Genomic DNA, 19341 nt, shown 5'->3' on the forward strand with positions numbered 1-19341 from the left:
TCGACAGAAAACAAACTAGGATTCAAACAAACTCCAGAACTTCTCATATTTCTTAAGGGCCCCTGATCTCAATGCATATTTTCTTTCCCTGCCCTGGATTCGTAGTAATTTTACCTTCCATGCCTGAAAGGTTGGCACTAGATCTGTTTTCCAGAACTGCAAAATAAGGGATTTAGCTCTTAAAGAGGCTATAAAAAGGGACTCATCGTATGGAGTGTGGCTCGAAGAGCAGCCTAGGACAGGAATTAAATCATCGAATGTTATAATGGCTTTGAGCTCAATAGAGAGGTATTTTTCTATTTCCTTCCAGAATATCTGAATTTTTGAGCACTCCCAGACGATATGCTTCCAGGTGCCTTTTTCTTCACACCGAAAGCATTTGTCGGCGACTTGGGGAAAGATACTGTGGAGGAAAGAGGGGGTTCTGTAAATTAACCATTTATTATAAAATTGCATACGTTTCAAATTAGCGCCGCGGAAGATGGTTTTATTAAATTTATTTATCTTATCCCATACCTGCTGGCTAATTTCAATGTCTTCCCTCTTTTCCACCTCTCAATGATCTTACTGGAGGATTCCTGCCCTTTGTTTTCTTTTAGTATTTTAATCCAAATACTCATCTTCTTTTTTATTTGATTGTTCAAAACATTAGAGATATTTTCTTTAATGAAATAAATTGCCTGTATCAAGCTCTTTGAGTTTTGGATTAAGCATAAGAAAAGACCAGTTAAGAATTGTATGGGAGGGGTGTATCTGTCTAGAAATTTCCTCCCAAGACTTCCACCTATTACCCATAAGGAAGTCCTCAATTTTCTCAAAGCCATTCTCCTTCCAGAGATTTATTATATTATTGTCCATACAGCCCTCTTCTCCTAAACTGAGGTTGATTAAATCCGTTGTATTACCTATTTTAGGGATACATTAGAATTTCAAAAACGGAGTTTTCTGTTTAAAAATCCACTGTAGGGACTTATAACAAACTTTCTTTGGATCTTTCGTAATTCTAACCGGGTCAGTGATTTTTGATTCTGACAACATCTTCATAAAAAAATTGTCTGCTTCGTGGATTTCTGGAAAAAAAAAAACCCTAAAACTATGGTGTTCAAAAGACGCAAAATAATATTCTCTAATATTTGGAAGGGACAGCCCTCCTTGTGCGGATGGGACATTTAAAGTGCTAAGTGCAAGGCTAGGAGATTTTTTTGCCCAGAGAAAAGAGGAAATCAAGGCATCTACTTTTTTAAAAAAGGAGACGTGGATTGCACAGGGTACGGCGGTGAAAAGAAAATTAAAAAGAGGTTAAATCGACATACGTACTAACGCTGCCCGTCCCATTAAAGACAAAGGTAATAAATTCAAGCGATCTAAAAGAGACCCAACCTTTTTTAGCAGAGGTGTAAAATTCAACGAATACAGATCTTCCAAGTTGTCCGATATGAATATTCCCAGATATCTCTTTGGGCATGTGTTGTATATCTGCCTGAATTCCGGTACTAAAGTGTCTACAGTGCAGTTGGCTAAGATAATTTCCGTTTTGTTGACATTAATCTTGTAGCCCCCTAATTTTTGGAAGACAATTCTTTTTTTTTTTTTACATTTTTAATTGACTTGAGGGTTTAGAATCTAAAAAAAGGGCAATATCATCCGCGTATAATTTTATATTTGTCATTCCAACTACTGGGGCTGTGACAGTCATTGTATCTCTAATTGCAATCGCCAAAGGTTCAATAAATAACGCAAATACAATTGGTGCCTCTTGTGACCTGACATGTCCCAATATTAGTATTATTAATGATAATCTGTGCCCTAGAATTCATATAAAGTTGTTTTAAAAGAGAGATAAAAACAATCGGGAAATTGAAACTGTGCAAAATAGCAAAAAGGCAGTCCCATGACACTGGATTGAAGGCTTTCTCTGCATCTAAAAGCCAGATTTGAGCCTTCACCTTGTTAGTCTTAAAATAATCTAGTGCCTCCATTAAAGATTTTGTATTCGAATGAAGATGCCTGCCTGCAATAAAACCACACTGATCATGGGCTACCAGGGACCCCACTATTTTGTTCAATTGGTTTGCTAAAAGTTTTGTAAAAATGTTATAGTCTGTATTTAAAAGACTTATGGGTCTGTACGAATTTATATTTTCCTTGTCCTTTCCTTTTTTTAAAATGCTAACCACCACCCCTGAATCGAAAGAGTCCGGTGGAGGTCCTCCATGAAGTAAATAGTTAACTAAAAGCAGAAGTTCTTTACGCAGGGTTCCTCCAAATTTAAAAAAAATTTAATAGGAAGACCATCGTCACCATTAGCCTTACCATTGGGGAAAGAGCCAATCACCTCATCTAATTATAACATTGAAAAGTCCTCGATGAGGCATTTCTTGCCCCCATCATCTAATTTAGGTATTGCGAGTGACTCTAAAAATTCCCCAATGGAATCAGATGTAGCCCCTTCGGTTGCTTGATAGACTCCCTCGTAGTGTTTCAAAAACAACTCACCAATGGAGGCAGTGGTCTTAACATGTAGTTTAGTGATGGGGTTGGTTAGTTGGTCTATCCTATTTCGGGCCTGCTTTTCTTTGGCTTGCCAGGCCAAGTGCTAGAGGGCATAGTTGTAAGGACTTGTAAATCAGTTTTTAGGATTCCTAGACAGATTTCTCGCGCTAATTTAAGACTGGAATATGGTTTAAGGAATTAGCTCTTGGTCCGCCAAGCTACATTTTAAAAAACATTATTGGCACTTTCTCGAGTAGATGGGGGCACGTTAGCAAATTTGTGCTGGCGAGAGATCTCGATAGGCCAAAATTCGAGAAGCTGGCAGGAATACCTTTCTGTGTGTCTTTTAAATTTCGAATGCCCTAATCTGGTTGATGAAGTGAGGAGCAACTCGGTTTATAAAAAATGTATTAATTCAACCGTTGCTCTGTTGTCAGAACTAATGGATAAAGATGATCTGAGAAAAAAAACACTTCTGGTCTATAGCAAACTCCTTTGAGAAACTATCTGTCCAACCTTATTTACTTTTTCATCTAAAACCTTTGTTTAAAAAGAAATTTATGCTTTTAAGGTTTGGCATATATCCAACCAAAGATGAAACTCCTAGGTGGGAGTATAAGTGGTCATCAAAAAATTGTAGGTTTTGTGGGCTGTATGAGGAAACTTTGCTGCACTTTGTAACATGCCCAAAAATGTGGCAGGAAAGGATGACAATTTTAAAACCTATCTTTAAAGAAATGGGAGTCAGAACTTGTAGATCGGCATTACTATCCTGTTTAAGTGGTGTCGCTGTTTATAGTATACAGCAAATTTGTTCAATTCATTTTTAAAGCGGAAAAGAAATTATGTACGGTTAACATCCAAAGTAAATGATAAACCCGTTATGGCTGCGAAATAAAGATTTTACTGTTTTTAGGGAGTAGATGGGCAATTTTAAGACATTTTTAATCCATTTTAAAAACTGTGGAATATTTGTATGTAGTTAGGCATCATGTCCATTTATTTTATGATTTTAAAGACTTGAGTATGTGCACTTCATCTCCAAAAGGTGCTATGTTTTAAAGATTAGTTTTAAAATCAATCAATAACTTGTTGCTCTTAGTATAAGGCACTTTAGCTTTGTGGGTGAAAATTTTAATGCACTTTTCATTTTGCTGCTGGTAGCATAAGTCACTTTAGCATTGATGTTGAGATACTATTGTATTTTTGATGCTAATAGTTATAGATAATCTGCAAATGTGTTCTTTTACTCTGCTGCTAACTATAATGGAATATTTGCTGCTAGCACATCGCACCTTAATATTTGCCATATTAGCACATCGCACTTTATAGACATTATAGGCTTCTATCAAAATTTTGATAATATGTGTTGTTCGCATCATGCACTTTAATCCCTAACTGGAAAATGGTTAAACAATTGTCGAGCATTTTATATTTTGGCATTGTATTCATATATGTTCAATCAGACTTTGTGCTTGTTATGTATTTTCTTTTTTGTAATGATTTTAATGAATCAACAAATAAACAATTACCTACCCCCTACCCATCCCCACCCCATCAGTATTTACAGCTTTAGGCGCCATTCCCCCAGTCCCCACTCCAGTTTTTCGCCCAGTATGCGTCCCATGGCCAAATAAATGCCTGGCTGCTGTAGGTCTTAAGAAATGTCGCACCAGAAACAAATTGGTAAGTTGGAGGAAATGTCCAGAACATGAAATGCGGTGCTCAATGTTTATAGTTTGTTGCATTTTAATCACAATTTTACAAAGTACTCAAAGACTAACGTAATGCAGTGAAAATGCAAGCAAAATGGGTGCTATATCTATTCGATTCAGAACAGAGTAGTTGCCTCATACAACGCCAGAATAGAAAGAAAAAACAGTGACGAGCTGATGAGAGAAGTTTTTGGCTGGTGCAAGTAATACATAGTTGGTCTTGAATGAATACAAAGTCACACATAGATTTCTTGATGAGCAGCAAAAACTAGGGATGTTTAACTGCTAGAGAAAGTCTTTAAACAACCCTAAATAGTACATCAATAGTTTTGATATATCACGGTTCATGGAAATATTCACACTCAATTTTAATATTTTGCTTCGTTCACAAAACATACTTTTTTTTTATCAGGTATGCCATCTCCATTCATGTTCAGTATTCAAGTTTATTGGAAACGTTTCTTGTTTACCAGTCTTACTATTTACTGTATTGCTAATATTGGTAGAATACCTCTTTTTGCATGTGTGAAAAAAACCATGCTGAAAACACGTTTGCTGGCTCCATCGTGACCTGCAGTGAAAGGGCAAAGTAACTCGGATGAAGGGTAGGACACAAGTCCTAAACAAGCATTGAAAATACAATAGGCGTCGCCTTTGATTAAGTTAAAGCCATTTGCTTTGCTAATAGAATTGTATAGCAAAGCAAATGGCTTTAACTTAATAAATGGCGAGACCGATTGCATTTTCAATGCTGGTTCATAATGCATCTGAATATAAGAAGGCCTTGTGCTGCATAACTGTGTGGGTTACTCTGGTATGTGAAGAGATGTGGGTAACCCTTTTATCTGAAGCAACAGACAGCAGCATTAGATGTTGCAGAGGCTTGTGCCTTCAAAGAATGATTCATAACTGTCAAGGCAGGAATATGCCTGCAGTTACAGAATATTGGCTACAGTCTGGGATTCCTCAGTGACCACTATCTCAGTTTTCATAGGATTGAGCTCTTATTTATTACAGTTCATTGACCTGTCAATGTCCTTGTTACAAAGTGGCAGTGACTTAACTTTTTCAGTGTCTCTAGAAGGCAGACTCAATATTGACTGTATAAGATCAACATAATTATACAACATGTAGCCAAGTGACCCAATAGTGTTCTTCAGTCACAGAAAGTAAATTAAAAAAACTAAGGGCGAAAGAGAAGAGTCCTGTAGACCTCTGCAGATGGCTTGAATGAATGTCGATCTATATGGTGGCATCAGAACCATTGCCTGAATCGATGCTTGTTGGAACCGGCAGTATCTGGTTGGCTGAAGGGATGCCCTCGTCCAGGCAGAACTACCGCTCCTGTCAAGGGCAAGTGATTACACTTGCTGTATAACCCGTGCTCACCCTTGGGTAGCCTGACACTGAGCAGGCAGGCTCACTACAGAGGCAATGTGTAAAGCAAAGGCACAGCGGCCACTCGCGATAAATGCTCTGAGCATCACACATGAGACTACACACAGAATGTATGTAAAAAGTTCATATTCAACACACATATTCAATCATTATAACATGACCAACATATATCTTTGGGCATAAAACACAATCAGAAATATTACTATCAATACTAGGCCCACTCGTATTGTTAATATATTACTGGTATGCACATTGTGGACAATTCCTAATCGAACAACCTCCCCCCCAATTAAGAGAGAGCACCCTAATGCAGTGCACGATTCAAAATGATTTACTTACGTAAGAATAGAACACTTTTAAGCAGGACCGCGGGGTGAAGTCATGGGGGAAAACTCAATGTCAAAAGGTAACGTGCTTTTGGCACCAATCAACGTATAAGGTGGCACCACTGGCAAGTGCTGTGATTCACAGGTGGTCCTCACACAATCACTCTCACTCATACACAGTAACTCTGCACCACTACGCGGTGCAACAGGTATCAACCAGTCCATTTGGCACGTGACCTAGCAGGTTAATTGTTCACCCTCTGCAGACACAGTGGCCCAAGCCTCCCTCCACCCTCTAGTTCACCCCGATTGTCCTATACCCTCGGATGGAAGACAACCAACCCCACCTCCCGGACACTGGGCGCACGTGGCTGTAGTCACACTTAGTGTCGGTCATCGGGAAGCAGGTGGAAACATGTAGCAGTTTTATTTAGGAGGTAGGCTTAAACAAGGGAGAGTTTAGCAGCCACTCTAAGTTCACCCACTGGTCTCAAAACACAAAGAAGTCACGCAGTTTTTTGACCCGCTTCCGAACTAGGATGAGGTGTCCCGATCGGTACACGATGATCCAGTCCTGCCCAGGCGATCTGGGCACAGCGACTGTTGCTCGTAGGGATGAGTCGCACCAGGCCATTCAAATTTCAAACACGATGAGTTGCAAATTCGGCACCTCTTTGTAAAGGAGGAAAAATGACTGGTCATATCAAGTGGGGTTGCACCAGGCAATTGCGGTCTCACACACAGCGAAGAGTTGCAATTCCATACATCTCTAGAAATTAGGCACAACGTCTAGTGCACGATGATACAGATTGCACCAGATCAGTCTGGTGAAAGACAAACAGGCGAAAGTTCAGCAGAGCCATATGAGGTAGAATGAAGTACTACTCTGGGTACACCCCCACCTCCGAGGGTCGCGCCCTGTGAATCGGACACCGTATGCAATGAGCATGTAGTCAGCGTGTCGCACAAGAGAAATGCGGCACGATCGACGAAAGGGACCATGTGGGGTCTTGCAGCCTGTGAATCTGCTCGCCACCAATAGAAGTTTGTGAGTATTGCGGTCCCCGCAGTATGGGAACCACACACCTTGGATAAGGACAACATTTCTGGGGCTCCGCAGTAGGCAATCCAGTCTCCAGACACAAGTCCTAGGTCCACGCTCACACCACGCTACCAGTTTGGATTTAGTAGCTGATGTGGGCGCATGAGAGGGCACAGCTCTCCAGAGGTCACAGGTAGATGTTATAGGTCTCTCGGGGAGATCTTTGATGTCCCTGATGTCTCCCAAAGAACAGGAGGCCAGCGGTCGAGCCATTGGAGAGCACACTTCAGGGTGCCACACTTCAGCAGGTCCTCCACCCAGACCAGTCACTTTTCAAACAGTTATCCAACATGTGCACAGCAGAGTCCTCTGACAGGGTGCACCATGCAGTCCTGGTTCTCTGATTCCATGTTCCCATTAGTGTATCTCACCCCTTGCTGAATTATGCACCCATAGTTATACCGTCATGTGTCTTGGAAGTCGGGGTGATTTAAGGGGTTTTCCCTTTGAACCACAGAGGTCTCCCCTAAACTGCAGGCAGGTCGGCCATGGTGCCGACAAATGCAGATCCTATTCTTTAGTGGGGTCATGATACGGCCTCTAGAGGCTAAATGTCACAACCTCTATCTTCAATCTATCCCATTCAGCTCCCAAATTGCAGAGGTCTGCCGTTTCCGTGGGATGCCTATGTTTTATGGCTGTCAATTGGGGAATGTACAGATGTGCTCCCCTGACCCCTGGTGTCTACTGGAGCCAGACACCATGGTCCCTGAGAATCCTGGAGCATCAAAATGTCTGTATTCTAGAAGTGGCATATCCAAGTGAATTATGCAAAAAAAAACTTACCAATAGAAAGGGTTTGGCACTGCGAATCCATTTATATGAAACATCATGAAGCTGCTCCCCTGCGATCCACCATTGCACTGCGAAGTATTGTCAACTACTATCCCATATTAACGTATAGGCAGAGCAGGCCTCATAGGTAGTGAAAACACATATAGATATTCCTCACTACCTGGGCACAAGTGCGCCATTGTGCACCCTGACTTGTGTTAGCAGGAGGGCCACATAGTTCACAGCACCAGTGGTGCCAGTGCACCTGCCCGAGACTGCACAGCAGACTAGACACGGGTTTAACCAGTACATGTGTCTGTGCGGACGCACTAACCTGTGTGCGCAGGCAGCAAATGCAGTCACGAGCACCATAGGTGTGGGTACTCACTCACAGGGGCCTACAACGGCAAGCTGCTCATTAGTTTACTCACGATCGATGTTAGTGTGCACCCACCAGTCTTCTGTAAAAGAACGGCCCGTGTTTCAGGGGGTGCGCACTTTCATGCGGCAAGCACAGGCCGGGCACATGGCTACCCAGGGCCTAACACCTTTGTCCACACACCACCTGCTTGGCGTAGCAGGACATAGGTGGACTCCCTCACAGGTATAGTTGTGCACTCCCAGTCAGTAACGGCGTACTGGGCACCTCGCCGCTAGCACCATGGAGGCAAGCACGTAGATACAGGCCTTTACCGGCATGCCTGATCTGGAGATGGCGGGTTGACGGCTGTCCGGTGGGCGTCACACTCAGTGGTACGTCCCACTACTAGCGAGCACTGTACCTGCAGTGAGTATGTGGTGTACCTATTTACAGGACGCACAGAGGTATGGTGCCAAAACCCCATCGTATCCGCAATCCAGCCCAATTCGGGTGAGGTGGGTGTGCGCACCTTAATTCTCTGCCTTACAGGGGGATGGTGCCCACTCTTCTAAGGTTATGCAGCAAGAGTTGGCAAAGACTACGAGGAAAAAGTTAAAAGTTTTGCGGTAATTTCCCCTAAGGAGGCCATGTCCAACAATGCTAAATAAGATTATTATAATTATTAATAAAACAATTTTTTCACGCCATAGAAATCCATAATTACACTACATATTCAAAATACATTTATTTTGTAAGAAAACCCATGGTCCAATTTTTCTTAATACACACTTGAAGAAAATGTCCCAACCTAATGCAAATAGTGTGAGATTCATGCTTAAAAAGTAGTCGAATACCCCCGTTACCATTCTAATTTTAGCCTGATTTAACATAGTTTGTCAAAAAAAGTTATGTTCACATTAAAATCAAGGACACAACAATAATGCATGTTTTAAATCTTCTGATCTTTTTAGATTACAGTGACAAAAGCCCAGTTAGTTTTAGAAACAACATCAAGGACTATCTGACCTCCCTGCATTAAAATAATTCTTTCACAAATAATTGGATAAGTAGGTGTCAGTAGATAATCTGAGAGACATTGGCTGGTTTTTAATTTTGCAAGAGAAGTGATTTTGTACCATCTATATATTTCATGTATTCAACAAACAATTGCATTTTTTACATTATTTTTTCAAATGCATCTGCTAACTAAACTTGTGTTTACCTGATATTGTGTTTTTCTGTCTCGCATTGTGACAACATACAAGGTCCCCTGATTTATTAACTTATTTAAAGAAAATAATTTAATCTTTAATGATTCAGCTTCTAAATTTAATTTACAGGTTCCAGTCTTGACTCATAATGCATGAACTGAGACTAAGGGCAGCAAATTTAGCAGTTTTTCAGAACTTTACTTTCAATGTCTTCAAAATTCTATTTAGACTCCAAAAGTAGTGCACTAGCCCATATAATATAATTGGAACCTTCATTTGTTGGGTAACCTTAAAGGCAGATTGTAAGGCGTTACCTCCATATAGATGCTTATACTAGAGTTGGTAAAGTAAAACAGAATTTAAAGGCATATAAAGCTTTGATATGGTTAAAAAAGAAAGAAGTGATATCCAAGGCATAGCAGTTACTGGAATTGGCCCAGGAAAAAAGATTCCTTGGTCAAAACTTCGGCCAAAAACAGAGTGGTACCTCATTATCACTCAATGGGTACAATAGGAGGATCATATCATTATCACATTTCTTGCAGGGACCAAAAAATTGCCAAGATGTGAGTAGCAAATCACCCTAGATAAGTTTATTGAGGTTATAGCTGAGATCAGCCATACTAAAGGTACAGGTCAAGACCGTATTTCCAACTTGCCCATTAAAGTAAATCCAATGGCTGAGTGTTGAATTTTACGTCCAGTTTGCTTGCATGTGGCTACAGCAATTGCTACTTGGAAGTGAACAATTCTTAAACCAGTAACTTGCACTCATTTTCCATTGGACTCCTCTTGTTACAGGTGCTCACCCACTTTCCCATTCTGTCAGCAGTAACGCATGCCTCTCTTTAGGGATCCCACATACCAAGAAAATTGAGACCACTAAAACTGTCATTCATTTGTTTCACACCTTTTGCCTGTGGAAATCAGCTTATCGCCCAGTGTACAAGACTAAAGAGACACACCTATACAGCTCCCACTAATAAACAGCAAATTTTACTTCAGGGACCTTCTCATTACAACCCATATCCTGATCTTGTGCTGCTTACATGACATTGTTTACAGCCCTGCACCCTTCTTAGTTATTGTAACTCCTAATATAAGTTCTAATATATTGTGAAGCCCTTTTGGGAGTACTGTGTTCTACAAATAGGTGTAATAACAATCTATCACTAAATAAACATCCTTCAGCTTTGCATTTTATGCAGGATTCTGTGCCTGGTTTATTAAGAACCATGGAAGTGTGCTTACTGCAGAAAGAGGCTATGGCTGTGTCAGGAGAGATGGGCATGCCATTGTACATCAGTTTCCTTTCCACACCCGTTGGGTAATAATATTTCAATAGTTGTGTGCACGTGGTTAAGGAATGGGGCAAGATTCTGGAGTTTTTATTAAGTAGCTTTAATCTTTATTTGTCTGCGTTTGTTCCTGTATGTTTCCCCCAGTCTTTCAGGTATAGTTTTCGTATGATTTGAGCATCCAAATTCTCCATGTGAAACACCACATCACATGCTTCCAGTGGGATTGGTAACTAACATCAGAATTAGCAGGCAACTTGTAAACAATGCCTCTGTCTTTCATCCTCTAATTTGGTCACCCGCATGATCATGCCATTTTGCTATCTTTCCCATGAATGTTCTTTGAGACTTCTACCTTGTTTATGAATTTTACTTTCACACAAGCAACTTATAGGGTTATCGTATCCAGCTGTGCTCTACTGCAGTTCTCAATCCCATTAGTTTTTTCGTATATCTAACAGGAACTTGTATAGGTCCATTCACATGCTCTGGTTTTGTGGATTTAATGTCAAGAATTTTAATTTTAGGTATCCTGAGATCTGGTCACTTGTGGGCACAATGCATCTCAAAAGGTCTTTATTGTATTATGTTCCTGCAGTCGAATATTAAAACAATTAAATATTTTTATTTTTGAATTGTCAACCATTAATGAGATTCACAATCTTTTATGCTATTTTTTGTTTCCAAATCTTTTAATACAGGAGCCTCACCCTGTCCGTCTTTCTACTGAGGAAGCAGTGCATAGACAAACCAAAGTCGAAACTGCAACTTTGAACCTGTTCCAGAACCTTACTGAGATCAAGTCTTTCTTCATAGAGGTAACATTTAGAGGGGCTTGATCATTATGATGGATGGTAGGGCAGTTCACCGTCCATTTCGCTCTGGGTTGCGGCAGTCATGCAGGCAGTAGCAGAACCTCTTAGGAAAAAAGTATTGTGATCCAGTATGCTTCTCCGCATCCAAATTACCATAGGGGGTGGCAGTAGGTCGTCTTGCCCCTTTCACCCACACCCAGCTCAGCCACTGACTACAGTTTAAGAAAAACACTTTTGTAATGCAATCTGATTATTGTAAGTGCCAGTGGACCTGCATTAACGTAAAAAAAAAAAAACTAAATCACTAGGAGTTCTTAACATTGGAGACAACTTGATTTTGACTACGATTCGGAATGTATTCCTTGATCCCTCGACGCATCTTCCCACACCTATAAAATAAATACTTGTTTTCACTTATCAGTATAGAAGCAGGTATGTATTATATATTTGACATTTTTGCAGAGGATCAAACAAGTATAACTATTACACCATTCAGTGCCACACATTATATATTTTGTGTGAGGTGATTCCTTGAAGTGTTTTTTGTTACACTCTATGAACCGTCGATTTATCCTTCATTATTTATAAAATTGCCTAGTTGCCAAAGCTGCAGGCAAACTGTATTATTAGATTCAAGTAGTCACTCGAGACAGGTCACCACTTGTAAATCAAGGAAATCAGAAATACATAAACCATGCTCTGCCCTATCTTTCTATATTTCTTAATGTTTTCTGTTCTTATTCAGTAGCATTTACAGCACTGCCCCAAGTGTAAGAATTCCTGCAGCCTTGACTAAAGAGTGGATTTAATAGGAGCGAAGATATTTTTATATACAGGATTACTGGTTGACAACACGATATGAATCTCAAAAAAACAGAACGATTTTTTCAAGCTGTTATATATTTGCACGTGACTAAGAATCCATATTTCTTCCCTGATGCCTACTATTGTAAAGGCGTTGAAATTGGATTAATCAAAAATTGGACATTTTCTTCTGTTTGACACATATTTACACACTGATATATTTACCTGCCTCTCAAATCTTTCACCTTAAGTTAAGAGTGCTCATTGGTGGGGTTTTGCTCTGTGAAACACTGGTAAACCTGCTAAGTTTCATGAGAGCATTGATGATGGTTGTGTGTGTCATAAAGAGATACAGCAGTACATACAAGTGGTTTATTAAGTAAACTTTTTGTTTGCTCATGCAGTCTCCTAAACATTGTCATACATGTTTTCAAATTGTTATTTGCTATCTGAGGCTAGCCAGAATGTTTTCTAACCATCAATTGTAGGGTTTTCCTGTTCAGAGCAGTTAATATCAGCAGCCTCAAGTGAACTTCTGAGAAACTACGGATCACCCAATATCAACAGCCAGGTTGATATTTAGAGCTAAGCCCTAGTTGCACACCGAGCCACCAATGACCTCTCTCCATCAGCTTCCAATTAATGAACAAATTTAGTTCAAGGATTCACAGTATTTATCCACCAGGGGGTGTTATGCAATAATTACCCCACAAAGGTTCTACTGTATTAATCCCCACGATGGGGTGGTATACAGTGACTCTAAATATATTCAGAAGCTGGCCAGTCGAGATATCTGCTTAGATACAGAGGGCTGCAAATTGCTGCTCTGTTGACAGTCCCTAAGTTTGAAAAATGTATGGACAGTCTTAGTTTTGATATCCAGAATGTGATCGTTTGTCATTTGCCAAAGTTCAAGTTTTGTGAAGAGCCAGACCATACCCATGTTACCAGCTCCACTTGAAAATATTCTCAGATATAATAACAGCAATTATTGGATAGTTGGCTTAACAAACACTGTGCTACAATTTTTTCTCCAAATGCACCCCCTTTTTTAGGGCTCGGGCCTGCCGTACACTGCGCAGCAGTGTCGCGCAGAGAGTCCTTTCCCGAGGGGAATTGAAAATGCACCTTGGAAATTCCACGCATTTGTGCGTGTTATTTCCAAGGTCCATTTCCATTGGCCTTGGCGTGCGTGCTGTTTTTTAACAGAACACGCAATAGGCCATGGGCAGTCGCGTAGCTTTGCCCATGGCCTATTGGTGTCTGTTACGCACACCAGAGGCCATATGTTGTGAATTATCGCGGCTTGACAGCCGCAATAATTCAAAACATATGCTCGCAGTGGCGCCGCGCACCACTCTCGGGGGTTGTTTTTTTTTGTTTGCGATCGCTTTCGATCACTTGACGTGTATTCAGCCAGCTACTCCATTAATTAAAATGTCACATGAGCTCTGCTCCCTAATTTAACATCTGAAGTAACTTAAGAAATTGGCAAACCCGACAATTCTTGTTGCAGTGTGTCATCACAGAAGCGGGTAGACAGCAACTACACAAACTGAGAAAAGTCTGCAGCACGTCGGACATTGCAACAATACAGGACGATCGCTCAGTGTGCCCGAGTTAGTAGTAGTCCTTTAATTATCTGTCACAGTCACACCATGTTCCCACCCCTACCCGCCTGCACGGGGGCTTCTTGCCCTGCTCACTTACACGGTCACAAGGATACTCGGTTTCTTCGCTTTCGCCACCATGGTTGTTGTTCCGCTGGACATGATGAGGTGTGTGAGCAGTGTGTGAGTGTGCAGGGTGAGCATTGTGTGAGTGTGCAGGGTGAGCAGTGTGTGTGTGTGTGCAGGGTGAACATTGTGTGAGTGCGTAGGGTGAGCAGTGTGTGAGTGTGTAGGGGCAGTGTGTGAGTGTGCAGGGTACAAAAATTCGAACTAAGCCCATCACACATACACACATAACACCACACACATAACACCACACACATAACACCAGACACATAACACCACACACACAACACCACACACCTACACACACACACACCGCCACACACACACTGCCACACACACTGCCACTCACACTGCCACACACACACTGCCACACACTCACCACCACACACTCACCACCACACACACCACCACACACGCACCACCACACACGCACCACCACACACGCACCACCACACATGCACCACCACACACACGCAACCCCACACACGCAACCACACACACGCAACCACACACACACACACACACACACACACACACACACACACACACACACACACATACACACAACCACACACACAACCACACCGTCCGTGCACGCTTTCACCGGGCACAAACACCACCAGCCGTCAGTGCAGGCTTCCACCAGGCACACACCACCAGATGTCAGTGCATGCTTTCACCAAACACACACACACCGCCCCATCAGTGCACGCTTTCACCAGGCACACATACCACCAGCCGTCAGTGCACGCTTCCACCAGGCACACACACCACCAGCCATCAGTGCACAATTTCTACAGGCACACACACCACCAGCCATCAGTGCACACATCAATTGTTAACGCATCCACAATTAACTATTGTAGCAATCGCAGTATGGTGCACTTTACTTTTAAACATATTCATCTAAATGCAGCATGCCACCATTGCTACAATTCCAATCCAACCCACATAATTCCACAAGACACCACATGCATACACTCCATAACACATGGCTAAAAGACATTGCCATTTACAATGCCATTAGCTCTAACTCAAATAAATCCGAGACCTATTGCATTTCCAATGCTTGTGTTTTCTTACCTTTCCTCTTCCCCTCTTTTCAACATACACAGTACTACTTTTTGAGTCACAGTACATAGGGACATGCACTCATGCCAACCATAGGCGGGTTGGCCTGTGGGGAAAATGGGAAAGGGTGGTTGATTAGAGGTTGTCAGTCATACATCAGATTCACTTATAATGTGACAAACTCCACCTTCCGGTCTAACAGCCTTTCAGACACACTTTCCTATGAGGAGTGGTCCTGATGTTCCTGATGACTGGTCTTCTTTAAACATCAGTCCAAGCATCTGTTTGTATAGCAAATTTAATGTTTCTATGGATACTTGTAAACACAGATTCCTCACCTTTTCAATCCCCCCCCCTGCACCAAACAGGTTCTGGACCCTCTTCAGCAGTTGCTTGTTTTTGCAAATATGTAGCACCATTAGATTCTGCAGCAGCTTAACACTGCCTCAGAAATGACGGTACAGAGCATATAGGTAACACCCCAGCACGCTAACCTCCATTCCTTTTTCTCTGTGCCCGAACAAAAATATTGTCGTTGTTCCATTGACTACAAAATCGTTTTTACGCACAGTGTGCTAGGGAAATATTCTACCCTCCAAAAACAACGAGCTACAAGCTATGCCACAACTACAGGAAGCAGATGTCTGTTACGGATCCACACTACATATGCCTGTGTTGTTTATTATCTAATATGTGTAGAAGGGGGTCCCCGCAAGGGAAACGTGTTATGTGCAACACACACGAACAACAATACTTGTTAACACTTTCTCAATTATATAAACATCAGTCAAAGCAATAAAGAGAGGTATTGTCATTTATTTTACAATACCAATTTTCAACCATTCGTCATTATATTATCAGTACTTTTGAGAAGCCCCAGATGGGCAGAGGGAGAAGGAGGTGAAGGAGGGGGGTGTGCTCAGGGCAGTGTACAGTCAAAAAGAATTAGGCATAGTCAAAATGAAAACAATCATAAACGATATTAGCATATGACTCAGACCAAATCTAACACAAAAAGCCTAAATATTTAAGGCGTTCATCGCAAGATTATTACAGTCAAGCACACCCCCCTCCTTCACCTCCTTCTCCCTCTCCCCATCTGGGGCTTCTCAAAAGTACTGATAATAATATAAATGACAATACCTCTCTTTATTGCTTTGACTGATGTTTATATAATTGAGAAAGTGTTAACAAGTATTGTTGTTCGTGTGTGTTGCACATAACACGTTTCCCTTGCGGGGACCCCCTTCTACACATATCATATAGCGCCCAGGTCCCCGCGACTGCATGGGTAAAACCCCCCCTTGTGTAACGTGTTTATTATCTAGGCATGACTCAAAGATCTGTCGTCCGGCACTAGTAATTGAAATGGTATGTCATTGATAACAAGGGCAGTGGGCAGTACAAAACACTCCAAACAGCAGACTTTGTGTCACCCCAACTCGCAGCCCTGCTCCAGATGCCAGTCCTGGTCCACTTCACTGTCCTATAGTAAGTCCAACCGGGTCCTGCATCCACCCCTATCACTCCCACTGCTGGGAGAAGTCACACTGTTGGCATTCAAAGAACCAGACTCCATCTCTTCATCCTACTCAGATCTTATTCCAAGGCTTGTATTGGTATGCTCAGTGTTCCCCATGCCATTGTCTACTCCGCAGCAGATAAAGGCCTTCAGATAGGCCATGCTGTAACTTTTCCAGATGATGCTGGCTCTCTCTTGATCATCTATGATCCCCATGAAACTCCAAGTAACCCCCCCCAGCAGTGCCTGCCTGGCCTCGACTGAACTCTCTGCCCCTCCCCACATCCTCCCCCCTCCAGCACCGAACCATGCCTCCACTCTTGAACGAGTCCAGTGACACCAACTCTGGATCTAACACTGATTTTTGGAGGTGATCCAAAGTGGAAATTGGCCCATGACAGGCCCATGTCACACTGTTGCAGACCCCATCTTGGGGAGATTCCCAGAGGTGCCCTCAACCCAGAACTACCATAGGCTGGAGGCCTCATTTGGATCAGATTTGGGTGCCCTTTAGGGCTTTCAAGATATCCCACATGATGAGGTTGATAAGGAAGTCGATTAACCTCCTCCCCACCCTGGTTTACTGTGATGATGAATTATATTCAGATCTACAGAATGTCGGTAGCCCAGATTCTTATCGAGGGTCCCCTTAGAGGTGTGTTTATTTTGTAGAAGTAGTCAGCAGGACCTGCTACTTCAGAGCCATCCCTTTCCTTTAGTTCAACTTTGACAGAGAAATCCATGGTGACCTGGCCTAAGCCACGCTTTGCTCCCCCAGTAAGTCACCCTGTAGCTAGGAATCAAATTCTTGCTCTTGGGGGTGCAGCTTTTGTGACCTAGTTGGTGATTCAGAAACCCACCAGCTAGCTCATTCCCCACTGCTCCACCAGAGAGGGAATCAAAGTGCATTGATGCATTAAGGAGACGACACTGCCAGTTTGGCTTTGAAGCCTCAGAACGCAGTCTGCCTATTGGGACACTATAAACTGACTTTTTTAGGATATGGCTAGCAAGATATTGATAGCAATTCCCGATGAATTGAGGAATGCTTATTCTCAAACAATTCAACAGAATGTGACTTTGTGTGTGTTGTGAACCAATTTGGAGACAACAGACTTCTTTTGTCGTGCATCATGAAAGTAATGATGATGAGGCGTCATGCTTGAAAGTGTGCTACATGATGTTCTGTAGATCTGTGTTGTAGCACTTTAAAGTCAGCAATGCTCTTTGGGGTTATGAGCTCTGGCCCATCAATTCTAATAGCAATGCCAACATTTTGAGGATACTCGCAGGGTCTGTTCTATCACCAGAGGCAGCCCTCACAACCCATGCAACAGCCAGTACATCCCTTTTGTAGCACCAAAGAACAGAGTGGTCACAGAGGCCATGGCTAACAGCTAAGATAGCAGTCCTCCTCCTCCTCCTCCTCTCCTGCCACAACTGTAGCCAAGCCACTATGATTTTTCTTCCCATGGGCATGGACGACCAGTAAAATACAGAATACGTTTTTACCTGCCCAGTTGGCGTGCTGTTGCCATAGACCATTTGAGTGCTACAGGTTCAGCATGATTACGCCTCCCTTTTACATTTGCTCCCCCTCCTTTCCTATATATTTTTGTTCAGACTTTGAGAGATCATGCCTCTAGTCTTGTTGGCGACACATTCAACAGGAGTCACCCATAAACCTAAAAGTGCCAAGGTATAACTAATATCAGCAATGTCCTAAAGGTATCATTCATAAATCTAACACTATAATTCATAAAATGCTATAAAGATTTCTTGTTTTTAACCATAAATCAATCAAAAATAAAAGAAAGATATGCCAAAAAGGAAAATCCTATGTATTTAGTTAGATGTAACAATAATGCAGCATTAAAGATGCTTATGAAATTAAAGGTGCTCAGAGTGTGGAGTGTGCAGAAAGTTCTCAGGATTGTGCGGGTGACGCAGATTGGTAGGCAAAAGAGGACAAACACAGCTAAATGAATTAAAAATTCAATAATTTGCCTGGAAAAGTTAACAATTTAAAATTAGTCCATTGCTCATACATGTGTTCAGTAATGTACATCTTTTCCAGCCGATATAATGTAGAGGCATTTCGACCTTTCATGATTCCCCAGGTTATCATCAGTACAAAACATTAAAGGAACACCGAAAATATAGAATGCTGCATAAAAGAAAGTGTCCAAGAAAAAAATTCAAATATTGGTAAGGGTTGCAAAAAGGCCATATCGTAGGTACCTGCAAGTTCAATACTGGGGTCATCTGAAAAAGGAAACAAATTGTAGGGTATGGGTCAATTGGTCTAAAACTATAAAAGGTTTGCAACCAATGACGAAGGGCCCGATGTACGACCCTACCAATTTGCGAGTCACAAATTGCGTCGTTATGTGACTCGCAATTTGCAACTCGCAAATAGGAATGTACAACAGTGTCTCAGACACTGTTTGCAATTTCTAATGGGGTCGCATATTGCCTGCCTCATTATTATTCATGAGGCAGGTGCAGTTTGCGAGCCCATCAGGAATGGCTAGCACTCCTAGGGATTGTGGCTGTGACATCTTTTTAAATAAAACGTTTTTTTTTATGCAGTCCGTTTTTCTTAAAGGAAAACGGGATGTATTTACAAAAAGAAAAATTAAATGTTACTGTTTCATTTTTTAAGAGTAGGCAGTGGTCCCTGGGACCACTGCCTTCTCTTAAAAAATACTTTGA

General features: G+C 41.8%; 1 protein-coding gene across 2 annotated transcripts in view; it reads left to right on the forward strand.

The window, feature by feature from the left end:
- The window catches only part of NBEAL1 (neurobeachin like 1), a 1045477-nt gene that overhangs the window by 838347 nt on the left and 187789 nt on the right, over nucleotides 1–19341 (forward strand). For both annotated transcript variants that reach the window (XM_078680248.1, XM_078680249.1), the window contains one exon: nucleotides 11380–11496. In XM_078680248.1, the coding sequence (XP_078536374.1) occupies nucleotides 11380–11496 (117 nt within the window). The remainder of the gene's footprint in view (nucleotides 1–11379; nucleotides 11497–19341) is intronic.

The sequence above is a fragment of the Lissotriton helveticus genome, chromosome 3_1, assembly GCF_964261635.1.
Source record: "Lissotriton helveticus chromosome 3_1, aLisHel1.1, whole genome shotgun sequence".
Taxonomy (NCBI): domain Eukaryota; kingdom Metazoa; phylum Chordata; class Amphibia; order Caudata; family Salamandridae; genus Lissotriton; species Lissotriton helveticus.